The 17,197-nt window shown below is 44.8% G+C and overlaps 1 protein-coding gene across 4 annotated transcripts in view; it reads left to right on the forward strand.

Moving 5' to 3' along the window:
* The window catches only part of LOC105481628 (transglutaminase 3), a 137,830-nt gene that overhangs the window by 36,859 nt on the left and 83,774 nt on the right, over positions 1 to 17,197 (forward strand). For all 4 annotated transcript variants that reach the window (XM_024792766.2, XM_024792767.2, XM_024792768.2 and 1 more), the window contains one exon: positions 15,137 to 15,248. In XM_024792766.2, coding sequence (XP_024648534.2) covers positions 15,137 to 15,248 — 112 coding nt within the window. The remainder of the gene's footprint in view (positions 1 to 15,136; positions 15,249 to 17,197) is intronic.

Genomic DNA, 17,197 nt, shown 5'->3' on the forward strand with positions numbered 1-17,197 from the left:
AAAAAAAAAAGAAAAGAAAGAAAGAAAAGAGTATCTTTTCTCTCAGCCAAAGAAAGACAAGACAAGAAAAAAAAAAAAAAAAAAAAGTCAGACCATGCCCCTTCAAGGAAATCAAGTCTAGTGGAAAAGGCAGATGTGCACAGTAAACCAACACACAAGGCAGATCAGATCATGGAAAGTTTTTTATCAGAGAAATACAAACAGATGGGTCAATTAATTTGGACTCTAGGAGCAGGAGGCCTTTAAATGCTCTGTGAATCCCTGTCCAGCCTGCCTCACAGAGTGGTGTCAAAGTTCCATAAAATGGACAAAAGCTCTTAAGTCTTGCACATCTGTAAAGGATTGATTGTGATGATTTTCGTTCATGTTTCCTAGCAGAGTTGGAAGTTTGGGGAATTCTGTTTTGCTGGGACAATTGTGTTGTGCCAGGGATGTCTCAGGATTGTCTTCTGATTTTGTGAGTCTTTGAATTCACATTAGGTATGGCAGCCTGGAAGCCACTAAGTTCAGTTCTACCACTATATTGACTTTTACCCCCGTTTCCTTCTTCGTCCCTTTCCCTCCACCTTCTTGTATTATACTATCTTCTTCCTTCTTCTCCCTTCCTATACATCTCTTTCATCCTTTTTTACCTTTTTTCATACTATGTTGGGGTCTCCAGGACCAAGACCATCCCCAGGTTCACTGCTTCACTAGGAGATGTCAGAAGACTCAGCATATAGCTGTATTCACAGCTGTGACTTTTTTTTTTTGAGATAGGGTCTCGCTCTTTTGTGGGGTGTGTGTGTGTGTGTGTGTGTGTGTGTGTGTGTGTGTGAGATGGGTCCTAGTGATAATTTTGCTGTAAAGATGCCTTGTCCAGAAAAGAGTTGGCATAGCAGGCCTGAGGCTGCCACTTTTAGAAAAACCTGCTCACGAGTTTGGCTTTTTTCGTTTTTGGAGTGCAGTGCTGTGATCTTGGCTGACTGCAACCTCCGCCTCCCAGATTCAAGAGATTCTCATGCCTCAGCCTCCCGAGTAGCTGGGACTACAGGCGTGTACTGCCATGCCAGCTAAGTTTTGTATTTTTAGTAGAGATGGGGTTTCACCACGTTAGCCAGGCTGGTCTCAAACTCCTGACCTCAGGTGATCCACCTACCTCATCCTCCCAAAGAACTGGGATTGTAGGCACAAACCACTGTGCCCGGCCACAGCTGTTACTTATTACAGGGAACAGGTACAAAGCAAAATCCATAAAGGGAGAAGGGGATGGGGCAAAGACAGAGGAAACCAGGCCCAAGCTTTTAGAAGTCTTTTCCCGGTAGACTCACACAGGACATGCCTAATTCTTCCAGCAACAAATTGTGACAACACATGTCAGATGTTGTCTACCAGGGAAACTCATTAGAGACTCAGTGCCCAAGGTTTCTTCTGGGGGATGGCCACATATGTACCCTCCGCCTACCATATACAAAAATTCTGGATTTCCAGAAAGAAAACAAGTGTTCGGCATAAACCACGTTGTTTGTACAAATGGTTTAGTGCAGTGAGCCACTCTGATCGCTTGGGGAACGGTGAGAACCCTCCCCAAGTCTGTGTTCCCAAATGCCCATCAAAAGTCAAACTTGGCTGGGTGCAGTGGCTCACACCTGTAATCCTGGCATTTTGGGAGGCCAAGGCCAGTGGATTGCTTGACTCCAGGAGTTCTGAGACCAGCCCGGGCAACATGGCAAAACCTCATCTCTACAAAAAATGCAAAAATTAGCTGGACGTGGTGGTGCATACTTGTAGCCCCTCCTCCTCAGGAGGCAGAGGTGGGAGGATTGTTTGAGCCTGGGAGGTGGAGATTACAGTCAGCCAAGATGACACCACTGCACCCCGTGCCCCGCCCCCCAAAATAAGCCAAACTTGTGAGCAGGTCTTTCTAAGAATGGCAGTCTCAGGCCTGCTATGCCAACTCTCTTCTGGACCAGGCATTTTTACAGCAAAATTATCACTAGGACCCACCAGCGGGATGAGACCAGCCTGCGGTACTGATCCTGTCAGTTATATGCCTTTTAGGAGCCCTGTACTTAGCCAGTTAAAACAAATCCCATCAGCTATAAAGATCTTTAAAGGTAAACTGTAAAGTCTTTTTATGAACCCTTTTTACCTTGCCCAAGGCAGCAATTCAGACACAGTGCAGCTCTGTCCAGTCAGTTGAAGCTGACCTGAATCCCTTCCAGGGCTAAGGCAGTGTCGTCACAGGAGAATACACACACAAGAAGTCCAGCCCCAGAGGCCACATGTTGTACCCCTGGAAACAAACAGTTGACAATTACTGGGGCACCCCAAGCTGCATACATTAGCGGAACAGGTTGACAAGGCCCCAAGTGTGACCTCCCATCGCAGTGCTCCCACCCTAGGCTTCCAGTTTCATCCAATTAAATCAGTTCAGTCCTTGGTTTCAGAGGGACTGCCTGAGGCTGTCAGTTACCAACGGTTTGCTTGTCTGTGACGCGAGCTCGCCTGCTTCCTGAGTGAGCAGGACCTCTGGGGGTGTTCTGTGCAGGAAGTGGAGGGGCTGGGTCGCCCCCTGCTGCTCAGCGTGTCAGAGTTCAGAGCTCTCCCAGAATTGGGAAAGACAGCACCTGGAGTTTTCCCCTCAGGAAGAAAGGAGAGCTTCCAGAAGCAGTTCTGAAAGGCAAAGGACATTAAAGCCCTCACTGCCCCCCTGCACCTCCCAGGGTACTAGGGTTTCTGTCAACTCTCTGTTGTTTCAAAATCGGTGTGCCGCATTCAGCCATCATAACTTTACATTTTAAAAACCATCCCCTGCTGTCATCCAGACCTCTCACCTGGAAGGGTTGTATGCAAGAGGGACAAAAGCATTTTCATCAAAAAACATTTTTATATAACTTAACCAGAAAGATACATCATGTTCAGGAATGGGTCAAGGATGGAATCCTGAATTTTCAAAGATTTTCAAAATGGGTTTATATAACCTCCCATCCCTTTTATCCTGAGCAGCCTGGAAAAGATCACTCACCTACCGGGCACAGCTGCACTTAGTAACCAAAATGCCTCCCTAAGGTGCATGTCCCAGGTCAGAGAGGCATGGAGCCAGGCTATCGGTCCACTGTTGCAAACTGCAACTAGTCCTGCAAGTTGAACACACCAATCACCAGCAGTGAGGCATCTCCAAGAGGGCATCGAGGGTCTGTCAGGCCTCTGAGCCCAAGCCAAGCCATCGCATCCCCTGTGACTTGCACGTATACGCCCAGATGGCCTGAAGTAACTGAAGAATCACAAAAGAAGTGAAAATGCCCTGCCCCCGCCTTAACTGATGACATTCCACCACGAAAGAAGTGAAAATGGCCGATCCTTGCCTTAAGCGATGATATTATCTTGTGAAATTCCTTTTCCTAGCACATCCTGGCTCAAAAAGCTCCCCCACTGAGCACCTTGTGACCCCTACTCCTGCCCGCCAGAGAACAACCCCCCTTTGACTGTAATTTTCCTTTACCTACCCAAATTCTATAAAACGACCCCACCCTTATCTCCCTTTGCTGACTCTCTTTTCGGACTCAACCCGCCTGCACCCAGGTGAAATAAACAGCCATGTTGCTCACACAAAGCCTGTTTGGTGGTGTCTTCACACAGACGCGCATGACAGGGTCCTCCTATCAGGAGTGAGCGAAGGGCCCTGGTCCCTGTGATGTGCCCTCCCTGACCTGCAGCTTTCAGCAGTAATCCCAAGTCAGACTGCAAGTGGTCTCTGTATGAGAAATACAGAGCCTGTCTGCCACCTGATTTCAGATGGTCCCAACAGAGGATAAGCCATTTCCTGTGGACATTCGTATGGGATCCAGATGATCCAGCCAGAATGTTCTCATAATTTAGGGCCCCAAAGAGGTGTCCAGTATCTATGCCAATCCCGGAGTCAAAGTCAAGCCTGTGCCTCCTTTCAGCTCAGCACAGCTGGAGTAGAGGCTGAACCAGCCCATGGCAGACAGCATCAGGTTTCAGCTCCATGGAACCCAGGCAATTAGGGGCAGAGGATGCAAGATTCCAAAAAAACCAAGGGTATTTCTTTGACTGCAAAAAAGACGAGACACTGGAGGGCCAAATCGCTGTGTTCCAAGTCCGAATAATAAGCAAGGCTTTCCTAAACCCTTTGTCTCCATGCCATTCTTAGAGTCTAAGTTGACCCACAGCAGGCTGGAAAATTATCATCCTGTAAGGATCAGATTTCACAACATCTGATATGATTTATAGGAGCTCATTAGCAATTAAAGCCTGGTTTTTAAAATTCCGAAAGTTGTTTTTATCTGGTGAGTGACTCTCTTTTCATGTTGATTGCCTTTTCCTAGGGGCTCTGATCGACAAACATGGTAGTAAAAATCCTCACTATGGGGACTTACTCTATTTCTAATACTCAAAACAGTTTGATTTGCTCACCAGTGGCAAAAACCAAGAAAGTTGTGTCCCATAAATAAATATATATATATATATATTTTTTTTGCGGCTTTTCCCAGTTGGGATGATCACTCTAGCATTTATGAAATTACAAAGCCTATAATACTTCTCATCCATTCTTACCATACATCCAGATGCAATACCCACAAATAGAAAGCCATCAAAAACAATAAACTGTTTTCTTGTTGCATATTTACTCAAACCGTTAGCAGTAAATTCATCATTTACAGCTGCCAGGAGCTCTGGCTGGCTGGCGTGCAGGAAGGGAAAGGTGTATAGAAATGGCTGCACCGCCTCCCCCCCACCCCATCTGCTTCCTCTCTGCTGTATCTAAGTGTTGCTCCTGGGAATTGCTTTCTTTTCCTCCCACCTGGAGAAGAGAGTGATGTAATTGTTTTTGTTTTTGTTTTTGTTTTCTTTTGAGACGGAGTCTCGCTCTGTCACCCAGGCTGGAGTGCAGTTTCGCGGTCTCAGCTCACTGCAACCTCCACCTCCTGGGTTCGAGCCATTCTCCTGCCTCAGCCTCCCGAGTAGCTGGGACTACAGGTGTGCACCACCATGCCCAGCTAAGTTTTGTATTTTTAGTAGAGACAGGGTTTCCCCATGTTGGCCAGGCTGGTAAATATTTACCATCTTAGGCCCAAAGCTAAACTTTTGGGATGGCTGGGGCCCTTTTTCCTTCCACCTGGAGGATAGAACAAAATGAAAGACCTTGAGCAGACTGAACATTTTTCCCCTCACTTTAGCCAGCGCTGTCAAAACAGCCAGGATGTCCAGCAAGCCAATTCTTCTGGGATTGGGGCGATCATTTTCAAATTTCATCGGTAACTTTTACCTCTTGCAACAGACAAGTGGTAACTCAGCTGGGGTTTCACATCATTCATATCCACAGATCTTCTGCTCCTTCATCCTTCCTTTTCTCAAACAGCACTTTCACCATATTTCAGAGCCAAGGTCCTTCTAGTGAGGTCCACTTATGATGCTCTGTGCCGGGGGTTCCCAGGACCACCTCAGGTTCAGTGACTCACTAGGAGGGCTCCCAGGACTCATCATGTCATTGAACTCACAGCTATGATTTATGACAGTCAAAGGATACAAAGCAAAATCAGCAAAGGGAAAAGGTGCATGGGCCAAAGTTTGGAGGAAACCAGGTGCAAACTTCCAGTTTTCTCCCAGCGGAGTCATGTAAGGATGCGCTTAATTCCTCCAGCAACAAACTAACAACATCTGTGAAACGTTGCCTTCCAGAGAAGCTTGTCTGAGCCTGGGGTTCCAAGGCTTTTATCTGATCAGTCAATTAGGCACCTCTGCCTGGCACATACCAGAATTTCCAGACTCCCAGAAGGAAAGCAGGTGTTCCGAATAAACTAAACAGTTTAGCGCAGTGAGTCACTGTTATCACTGAGAAAATAGTGGAAACCCTTCCAAAATCTTAAGTTCCCAGAGATCAGCCCAGGGCCAACCTTACCAGTAGGGCTTTCTAACGTTAACAATCTCCAGCATGATATGTTAAAACTCTTTTCTACACACATCTTTTTTTGTTGTTGTCGTTGTTGAGACAGGGTCTTGCTCTGTTGTCCAGGCTGGAGTGCAGAGGCTCGATCTCGGCTCCCTACAACCTCCATCTCCCGGGTTCTTGTGCCTCAGCCTCCCCAGTAGCTGGGATTGCACGTGTGCACCAACATGCCCAGATAATTTTTTGTATTTTTAGTAAAGAAAGGGCTTCACCACGTTGGCCAGGCTGGTCTCAAACTCCTGAGCTGAAGTTATCTGCCTGTCTCAGCCTCCCAAAGTGCTGGGATTACAGGCATGAGCCACTGCGCCCAGTCTTCTACACACATATCTAAAAAGAAAGGAAAGTGAATGGGAAAATAGAGAAGAAAAGAGAAAAATAACATTAAAAAAGAGTGAGGCTGAAAAGGAAAAGAAGAAAACGTTATCTGAGGATTTTAAAAACATTGTAGAGAAAACAAATTGTTGTATAATAATGTCATAGGAAGTAAAAATAAATACACAATATCATGGAATGTCCTGAACTTGTACTTTGAGGAGGTCATTCTAGTCCCAGAGTCTGGATGCAAGATAGCCCCACCAACGTATTTAGCAAACCCTATGTTTTTGTTTTTGTTTTTTGAGATGGAGTCTTGCTCTGTCGCCCAGGCTGGAGTGCAGTGGCGTGGCCTTGACTCACTGCAACCTCTGCCTCCCGGGTTCAAGCGGTTCTCCAGCCTCAGCCTCCCGAGTAGCTGGGATGACAGGTGCTCACCACCAGGCCCAGCTAATGTTTGTGTTTTTTAGTAGAGACTGGGTTTCACCATATTGGCCAGGCTGGTCTCGAACTACTGACCTCAGGTGATCCACCTGCCTTGGCCTCCCAGAGTGTGGGATTACAGGCATGAGCCACCGCACCTGGCTGCAAACCCTATGTTTTAACTTTTTTCTTTCTTTCTCTTTCTTTCTTTCTTTCTTTCTTTCTTTCTTTCTTTCTTTCTTTCTTTCTTTCTTTCTTTCTTTCTTTCTTTCTTCTCTTTCTTTTTTCTCTTCTTTCTTTCTTTTTCTCTTTCTCTCTCTCTCTCTCTTTCTCTCTCTTTCTCTTTCTTTCTTTTCTTTTTTTTTTCAGAGATGGGATCTGGCTATGCTGCCCAGACTGGTTTCAAACTCCTGGGTTCATGCAATCCCCCCGCCTTAGCCTCCCAAAGTGTTGGGATTATAGGCATAAGCCACTAAACCCAGCCTATTTTAACTTTTTAAAGTAGCAAAATTCTTTATTCAAAATGAAGCCTTACTGAGAAGCCCAATTAAGACTCAGAAATTGAGCCACTGTGAGCCTGGTGGGTCTGGGGTCATACCCTGCTTCCCTATACTCTTGAGGTTCCGTGAAGCACAAGTGAAAATCACTGATGTAGTACCATCTGTCTTATTTTTCAGATGATAAAATCAAGGCCCAGCTAACTAAAGTTTCATAGTCTTAGAAACAGAACCCATTTATTTGGAATCCCAGCTCATTTGTTCTTTTATTTTTATTTTTTATTTTTATTTTATTTTTTATTTTTGTGAGACAGAGTCTCACTTTGTTGCCCAGGCTGGAGTGCAGTGGTACAATCTCAGCTCAATGCAGCCTCTGCCTCCTGAGTTCAAGCAATTCTCCTGCCTCAACCTCCCGAGTAGCTGGGGATTGCAGATGTCCACCACCATGCCCAGCTAATTTTTATATTTTTAATAGAGACGAGGTTTTGCCATGTTGTCCAGGCTGGTCTCGAACTCCTGACCTCAGGTGATTCACATGCCCCAGCCTCCCAAAGTGTTGAGATTACAGGTGTGAGCCACTGCACCCGGCCTCATTTTGTTCTTGTGCTATTTTCAGTAAATTCTGAGTGTCCCTTGAAGAAAATGGGTGAAAGCCAACATTTCCTGGTAATCTCCAGTTAAGTACATTTATTCTTAAAACAGACTGTTTTAAAAAAAGACAAATGATCTGGCTTTTAGAAAATTCTCCAAAGTAAGCCATGCTGTTGCATCTCATTGTGGACAATCAGCCTGTTCTTTTTGCTTAGAGATAGGGTCTTGCTCTGTTTCCCAGGCTGGAGTCCTGTGGTGCAATGATAGCTCACTGTTGCCTTGAACTCCTGGGCTTAAGCAATCCTCCCACCTCAGGCTCCCAAGCAGCTGGGACTACAGGCACACACCACCACAGGGGACACTAATTTTTTTTATTTTTGTAAAGACAGGGTCTCACTATGTTGCCCCGGCTGGTCTCAAACTCCTGGGCTCAAGTGATCCTCCTGCCTTGGCCTCCCTAAGTGCTAGAATTACAGACTTGAACCACTGCACCCAACCCAGACTGTTCTTTAGGGTCCAGCAGCTCATTCTCTTTCAAGCCTTAAGTTCTCTGGCCATCGTGCTCTCCCTTCTACCTTTGTGAGAGTTTGTACCTTTTCTCCATGACAGCTATCTAGCCTGGCTTTGGGCTGAGGTTGTGCACATTCTTATTTTACTTCAAAGGCAGGTACTATAGCTCATTTATGCCCTACTCTGTGCAATGCCTAGCTGAGCACCTTCAAGGTCCAGCTAATGTTCACTGAATTTTATTGAAATGGATGGGCTTCGCCAGACCCATTGTGTTAATTGGAGAGAGGAGGTTAGAGTCTAGTGAACACTGAGAAGTTGCCTCAAAAAACATCTCTTTCACCTGCTGAGTCTGTGGATGATATTTTTAAAAATTAAGAAAAAAACATCTCTTCTATGTCTTATTTAATTTCACAGCCCGGAAGCCGTTTATAAAATTGATGAGGAAAAAAAATAGACTCATTATCTTCTAGTCATTCTCGTTGGGTTTCATGTGTTTTTGTTGCCCTTTCATAGCGTCTCTCATCTCGAGTTATATCCTTTTCTGGTAGTGGGATGTTCTAGTGTTGCTGCAAAGTGTATGCTTTGACCAATGTAGTGTTTTGCTTTATTCTACTTGATATAAAAAATATTTGTGATTTGCAGCTGGGTGCAGTGGTTCACACGGGTAATCTCAGTATTTTGGGAGGCTGAGGTGGGTGGATCACTTGAGGTCAGGAGTTCAAGACCAGCCTGGCTAACATGGTAAAACCCCATCTCTATTAAAAATACAAAAATTAACCAGGTGTGGTGGCAGATGCCTGTAATTCTAGCTACCCAGAAGGCTGAGAGGGGAGAATCACTTGAGCCCAGGAGGCAGAGGTTGCAGTGAGCCAAGATTGTGCCACTGCACTCCCGCCTATGCAACACAGCAAGACTCTGCCTCAAATTTTTAAAAAAAATGTGATTTGCTTTAGAGCTCAATTAACTACAATGTGATATTAGATTTGGAATAGACATCAGAAGCCACTGAGTCGAGTGTCCTGCCTGGGTCCCTTCTCTGACACCTTGATAGTTAGACATTGGTAGTTAGACAGCTCACCTTTCTGTTTGTCCACTGTGGACAGGGAACTGACTGACTGCGGTTGCAGCACATTCTAAGGGTTGATAAACTCCAGCGTTTGGAATAACCTCGCTTCCACTAAGCTGCAGATGGCCTTCTGTGCTATAGCCCCCAGGTCTTTACTCTGTCTTCTGGGACTGCACAGGATATACTGCGTCTCTTATACAATCTTTCTTTGGCATTAGGATACGCAGCTTCCCACTAGCCAATTTTGCTTTTAAAATAGGACATTCAGTAAAGAGCCTGTGTGTTTTGCCAAGGTGGGTAGAGTGGTGTTGGGGGACAAATGCCTTGTGACACATTCAGTTCAACCTAGTTGTGACCTACCGTACATTGAAATGTTTAAATAAAATAATTTTAAAGACAAGATTCCATGACTCCATTTATATGGAATTCTAGAGAAGACAAAACTATTGTGAAATTTCTAAAGCAGATCAGTGGTGGCCACAGGGTGGGGAGAGGATTGGCTATAAAGAACAAGGGAACTCTTTAGAGTAATGGAAATACTGTTTATCATCACTGGAGTGGGGGGTATACTACTACATTACTATATATACATATATTTTGAGAGAGTCTTGTTCTGTCACCCAGGCTGGAGTGCAGTGGCCTGATCTCGGCTCACTGCAACCTCCACCTCCCGAGTTCAAGCAATTCTCGTGCCTCAGCCTCCTGAGTAGCTGGGACTACAGGCATGCGCCACCATGCCTGGCTAAGTTTTGTGCGTGTGTGTATTTTTAGTAGAGATGGGGTTTTGCCATGTTGGCCGTGCTGATCTCAAACTCCTGGCCTCAATGATCTGCCTACCTTGGCTTCCCAAAATGCTGGGATTACAGGTATTATCCACTGCGTCCAGCCTACTACATGTTTCTTAAAACTCATTGAATTCTGCACTTGAAATTGGTGAATTTTATCATTTGTAATTTACAGTGCAATCAATAATATGATTTATATCTCAACAGAGAGAATGAGAGAACAGGAACACCCTTCTCTCTCTCTTGCCATAAATTGTTTTCCTATTATTTGAAATGTAGCTATGGAGCCAAAACAGGTTCTGACTTGCTTTTTTTAAATGTAGATTTTATTGAAGTATAACATACATCCAGAAAAGTGCACAATCATTAGTATATGGCTCAATAAATTTACACAAAGTGAACATATTAGTTAACTATCAACTAGATAAAAAAAAAAAACTCTAAGATCCCTAGTGTCCTTCCTTGTGTCCCTTCCAGTCATTGGTTCATCTCCCCAAGTGTAATTGTAACAGGTTCATTGCCCAATGCACACAGCAAGTCAATCTACACCGAGAGACACTGGGTTGCAGCAGAGAAAGAGGTTTAACCATAGGGTCACCAAATGAGGAGATGGGAGGAAACCTCAACTTCCTCTCCTCGAGGACTTATGATTTTTAACGGTTTGGGAGTGGGCCAAAGTTTGGAGACTGCTGATTGATTGAGGAGTGCAGGGTCAAGCCATGGGGCAGGGAGATGAAGAAGCTGTAGTCTCATGCTGACTCCATTCCTATGTAGGGGTCTTCAAACAGGTTGCTGGAATTCAGGGTCTGAAAAGCATCTTAAGTGATCCTCAAACAAAAGCCATATGATTCTAATGTCAGAGATCTTATCTATAGGAACAATAAGGATGACATGGGGAAATGATTCTTAAACAGTCTTATGATGCTAATGTCAGAATTCCTATTGATAGGAACAATAAAGATGCAAATGGTCAGTATCTAGCAGTACGTGAGCTTTAGCAAGAAGAAAGTGGGCCAAAGCGTAGCCTGACTAATGCTTAATTATAAGTATATTTCTGGCCAGTGCCTGGCAGGTAATTGTTGTCAACCCTGTGGGGATCATTTCACAAGGGTAACCGCTATCGTGACTTCAAACACCATAATTTGTTTTACCTGTTCTTGAACTTCATATGAATGAAATCATGTAGCATCTTCTCTTTTTTGTTTGGCTTCTTTTTTCATTATGATCTATGTGAAATTCATCCATGATGTTGTGCAACTTTGTTCATTCTCTTTTTTTTTAGACAGAGGCTTACTCTGTCACCCAGGCTGGAGTGCAATGGCACCATCTTGGGTCACTGCAATCTCTGCCTCCCGGGTTCAACCGATTCTCCTGCCTCAGCCTCGCGAATAGCTGGGATTAGAGGTGCCTGCCACCACACCCGGCTAAATTTTTGTATTTTTAGTAAAGACGGGGTTTCACTATGTTGACCAGGTTGGTCTTGAACTCCTGACCTCGTGATCCACCCACCTCAGCCTCCCAAAGTGCTGAGATTACAGGTATGAGCCACGGCACCCAGCCTCTTTTTCTAATTTTATTTTATTTTATTTGCAGACGAGTCTCACTTTGTCACCCAGGCTAGAGTGCAGTGGCACAATCTCGGCTCACTGCAGCCTCCTCCTCCTCCCAGGTTCAAGCGATTCTCCTGCCTCAGCCTCCCAAGTAGCTGGGATTAGAGGTGCCCGCCACCATGCCTGGCTAATTTTTATAGTTTTAGTAGAGACGGGGTTTCACCATGTTGGCCAGGCTGGTCTTGAACTCCTGACCTCAGGTGATCTGCCTGCCTTGGTCTCCCAAAGGGCTGGGATTACAGGCATGAGCCACTGCACCTGGCCTCTTTTTTCATTTTAAATATCCATTAAATTTACTCATTGTTGTGTGGTATTCTAGTTCTGTAAATAAACAATAATGTTTTAATCCATTCTTATGTTGATGGAAATGTGGATTGTTTCCAGTCTTTGGTTATTATGAAAAGTATTGCTATGAACAATACTTTTTGTGTTGTTGTGCCTGTTTTTTTGTGCTGGGATTACAGGTGTGAGCTACAGCACCCAGTCTACAGCTTCTTTATTATTTCTTTCTTTTTTCAGAAAAACGTATTGGAGATGTAGGAGATTAACGTCCTAGAAGGAGCCTTGGAGAACTGTGAATACCCTAATAATACATTCTTTTGCAGGGCACATCCTGTGTCTTTAGCTTTGGATTCTGTTTCTACCACTAATGAGAACAAAATAGAGAAGGAGGAGCCAGGCATACAGCCGAGTTCAATCTCACACACCAAGTAGAGGAAACCAAGGCCTGGAAAGATAAGGCCACCCAGCCTTATCAGATCCTTTTACCAAGGTATCCAAAAACTGCAGCAGAGACTAAAAACACACTTTACTGGAACCCAGACAGGTTTTCTCTAAGTCAAGCTAACGCAGCCTCCATCAATAGAGCCAGTGAGAAAACGTTGACTATCAAAATTCTGCTCTTCCTTCAGGGTCCATCTCAGCTGAGGTCTCCTTCATGAAACCTTTCTGATCTTTCCAGCCAGAGCCAATCTTCTCCTTCATGAAACCTTTCTGATCTTTCCAGCCAGAGTCAGTCTTTTCCTATTACTTCTGTCCTGGATTGGGTTGTAGCATTTACCTCATTCTCTCTTGGACTATTTGTACACATGTCTCGTCTCCTGAGATATGTGGTAAACTCCTGGGAAGACAGGCTTGGCTTGTTTCTTTTTGTTGGGGATGGAGAGGAAGGCTTGTATAAATGAGTTGCTCAGTGAAAGACCAAATTGAATTGTGTTGCTGCTAAGGAGAAAGGGCCTGAGGAACTCTGTGTTTCCTGAAGCAACTGACAGGCATATTCATACTGAATTTACAAATGTCTTTGTTTCACAGTAGTACACATTCGACAATGGGATCACGGGCCCCAGAGTCTTTGTGGATAAAGAGACCCTGGAATGCACTTTCTTGGTAGGATGCCCAAGGATGTGACGGCTGCTCTCCCTGCCACACCCAGAGTTGGTGGCTAACCCCTTTCCTGCTTCTGTGTCACTTCGTGGTTCCAGTGTAGACTCAAGAACTACTCTGGGGCAGTCTTGGAACTCTTAAGCTAGGGTGGAGGAAGGAAGAGGAACTGAAAGAGGAAGAATGCCATGGCATGGGAAGGCTAAGGTCTCCTGTCTCCTTCTTCCTTCCTGCTTCTTGCCCGGGGGGCCCAGGCCCCTAGCTGGCAGCCACAGCAGCATGACAGTACCAGCAAGGGCGTGTGCACGCATCTTTCCTCAGCTTCCCTGCAGTCGATCTGTCCTGTCCTGCCCTCTCCTCCACCACTCACCCTCCCTGCACGCGAGGTGACTGCAGAGTGGCAAGGCACAGGGTGTGGGCAAAACGTGTCCTGTCACCACTTGGGCAGGGCTCAGCCTTGGAAAACACAGAGGTACTTGAAGTCCCCAGGGCTTTCATACACCAAGATCCAGGAGTTGTACATTATATGCCCTTTAAGGGAGCAGTCCCGACCTCAGGAAGAATTTCTTTGGACTTGGAAATATGAATAAAATAAAACCTTCTCTGGCCGGGCACGGTGGCTCATGCCTGTAATCCCAGCACTTTGGGAGGCCCAGGTGGGCAGATCACGAGGTCAGGAGTTTGAGACCATCTTGGCTAACACGGTGAAACCCCATCTCTACTAAAAATACAAAAAATTAGCTGATCATGGTGGCAGGTGCCTGTAATCCCAGCTACTCGGGAGGGTGAGGCAGGAGAATCGCTTAAACCTGGGAGGCGGAGGTTGCAGTGAGCCGAGATTGCGCCACTGCACTACAGCCTGGGTGACAGAGTGAGACTCCATCTAAAAAAAAAAAAAAAAAAAAAAAAAAATCTTTTCAGCAACCTGTTCAGTGGTCCCCATGAAGGACTGAGAAGGCCTGGGGTGAACAGGAATTAAAAGAAATTAAAGACTGTGTAAGCAAAAAACTCAGTTGTATGTAAGAAAACCCATTTCCCCCTGAGGAAGAGAAAGGGCTGCAGTCCTTTAAAATTAACTGCCTGTTTTTCTCTCTGTGGCTAGTGAGCCTTAGCTCTCCCTTCCCCAGGCATTGTGAAGACCCTGTTTCTCTAGCTGTGCAGCTGCAAGGTCACTGGACAGATAATCTCAAGTCATAAAACATGTTGTTCCTTGGAAAGTAAAAAATAATATAATGCATGTCTGAATTGAATAACTGTCTTATTTCTCACTTCTGTAATACACTTCTCCCTGCACAGATCTCTCCTCGCCCCATGAAATGCTTAAAAGGTAGCTTGACTCTTTGTTTGGGGCTCAGTCCTTTGGATGTTAATCTGACTGGGTCGATGCACCTAAGTAATTAAATAATTCCTCCTCAACCCCTTGGTCTCTCTGATTCCTTAATTATCCCACAGCAAGGGAAGTGCTATGGAAGGGCTATGTCCATCCTGATTCCTGATCCTTAGAGGGAGAGGAGGTTAACAGGGAAGGAGAAAGGGGAAAAGGCATACAGACTCCTAAATATATATAATTTTTAGCTCATTAGGACCATATTGTCAAGTTTTTTGTGTATATATATTTTTAATAGAGATGGGGTCTCACTATGTTGCTCAGGCTGGTCTCAAACTCCCGAGCTAAAGCAGTCCTCCTGTCTCAGCCTCCCAGAGTGCTGGGATTACAGGCATGAGCCACTGTGTGCCTGGCCCATATTGTCAAATTAATGGAAAGGAAATACAGAACCAGAAAAACCAAATAACTGGTTAGAAGCAAAACTTGAACTAGAACCCAGATCATAGAATCTAGGAACTGCAAGGGAAACGGGGATGAGGCATAGCAGATTATTGATCACTTACGCATGTCAGACACCGTGCAGGGTTTGTGTATGTGCTTCCTCATTTCCTCTGTGTAATTATCTTATTAAATCAATATCACATCATTTTACAGGTTTGGTCTGTTTTTTTTTCTTTTTAAGGAAGTGCGAACCATTTTGCCTGGCACAGTACTTGACCTTGGGGGCACAATGAAGATCAGGTTCAAGATCAAGGTGGTCCCTGCCCTGTGGTGCTTTTATGGAGGAGAGTCAGGTAAGCAGGCAGTTATCATGCCTTCTGTGGTTATAATAGAAGCTCAGAATGCTTTGGGAGAACTGCAGTGGGTCCTGCCTCAGGCTGGGAAAAGTCAGGGAGGGCTTCCTGAAGAAGCTTTCAGGCCTTGGAGTGAGCAGAGAATGGGATGTGAGGATAGAGGTGGGTGGGTAGGGAAGATGAGAAATGAGACCAGAGGGGTAGGCAGGTTCAAGACTCCAGAGCACCTGGTCAGACGTTTGCATTTCACCTAAGACGGAGATTCAAGGTGGAGGGCATTGGAAGGTTTTAAGTGATGGGATGACAGGATGAGATGTCCTTATTCTTTTTTGTTTTTATTTTTCTTTATGATTATTATCATTATTATTTTTTGAGACAAGAGTTTCACTCTTGTCACCCAGGCTGGAGTGCAACAGCACGATCTTGGCTCATTGCAACCTCTGCCTCCTGGGTTCAAGCAATTCTCCTGCCTCAGCCTCCCGAGTAGCTGGGATTACAATGGCCTGCCACCATGCCTGGATAATTTTTATATTTTTAGTAGAGACGGGGTTTCACCATGTTGGCCAGACTCGAACTCCTGACCTCAGGTGATCCACCCACCTTGGCCTCCCAAAGTGCTGAGGTTACAGGCGTGAGCCACCACACCTGGCCTTTTTTATTTTTATGTTTATTTTTTAAAGACAGGGTCTCTCTGCTGCAGTCTGGAGTGCAGGGTGTGGTCATGGCTCACTACAGCCTCAACCTCCTGGGCTCCATTGATCCTCTGTCCTCAGCCTCCTGAGTAGGTAGGACTGCAGGCATGCATCACCATGCCTGGCTAATTTTTTATTTTTTATTTTCATAGAGATGGGTCTCCATATGTTGCCCTGTCTGGTCTCAAACTCCTGGCCTCAAGTGATCTTAGGCCTCAGTCTCCCAAAATGCTCAGATTACAGGCATGAACCACTACACCCAGCCAGATGTCCCAATTCTTTTTTTCACATTTGAATGTGCATGCCGTTTATTTTAAAGTCAACTTTAATGAGGATTCACTTATGAATAATAAAATGTATTATATTACATTTTAAGCATATACCTCAATTTTTTTTATTATACTTTAAGTTCTAGGGTACACATGGGCAAAGTGAAGGTTTGTTACATATGTATACATGTGCCATGTTGGTGTGCTGCACCCATTAACTCGTCATTTACATTAGGTATATCTCCTAATGCTATCCCTCCTCCCTCCCCCCACCCCATGACAGGCCCCAGTGTGTGGTGTTCCTCACCCTGTGTCCAAGTGTTCTCATCGTTCAGTTCCCACCTATGAGTGAGAACATGTGGTGTTTGGTTTTCTGTCCTTGTGATAGTTTGCTCAGAATGATGGTTTCCAGCTTCATCCATGTCCCTACAAAGGACATGAACTCATCCTTTTTTATGGCTGCATAGTATTCCATGGTATATATGTGCCATATTTTCTTAATCTATTCTATCATTGATGGACATTTGGGTTGGTTCCAAGTCTTTGCTATCATGAATAGTGCCACAATAAGCATACATGTGCATGTGTCTTTGTAGCAGCATGATTTATAATCCTTTGGGTATATACCAACTAATGGGATGGCTGGGTCAAATGGTATTTCTATTTCTAGATCCTTGAGGAATCACCACACTGTCTTCCACAATGGCTGAACTATTTTACAGTCCACCAACAGTGTAAAAGTGTTCCTACTTCTCCACATCCTCTCCAGCACCCGTCGTTTCCTGACTTTTTAATGATCGCCATTCTAACTGGTGTGAAATGGTATCTCATTGTGGTTTTGATTTGCATTTCTCTAATGGCTAGTTATGATGAGCATTTTTTCATGTGTCTGTTGGCTGCATAAATGTCTTCTTTTGAAAAGTGTCTGTTCATATCCTTTGCCCACTTTTTGATGGGGTTGTTTGATTTTTTCTTGTAAATTTGTTTA

Source organism: Macaca nemestrina, chromosome 15 (genome assembly GCF_043159975.1).
Source record: "Macaca nemestrina isolate mMacNem1 chromosome 15, mMacNem.hap1, whole genome shotgun sequence".
Taxonomy (NCBI): Eukaryota; Metazoa; Chordata; class Mammalia; order Primates; family Cercopithecidae; genus Macaca; species Macaca nemestrina.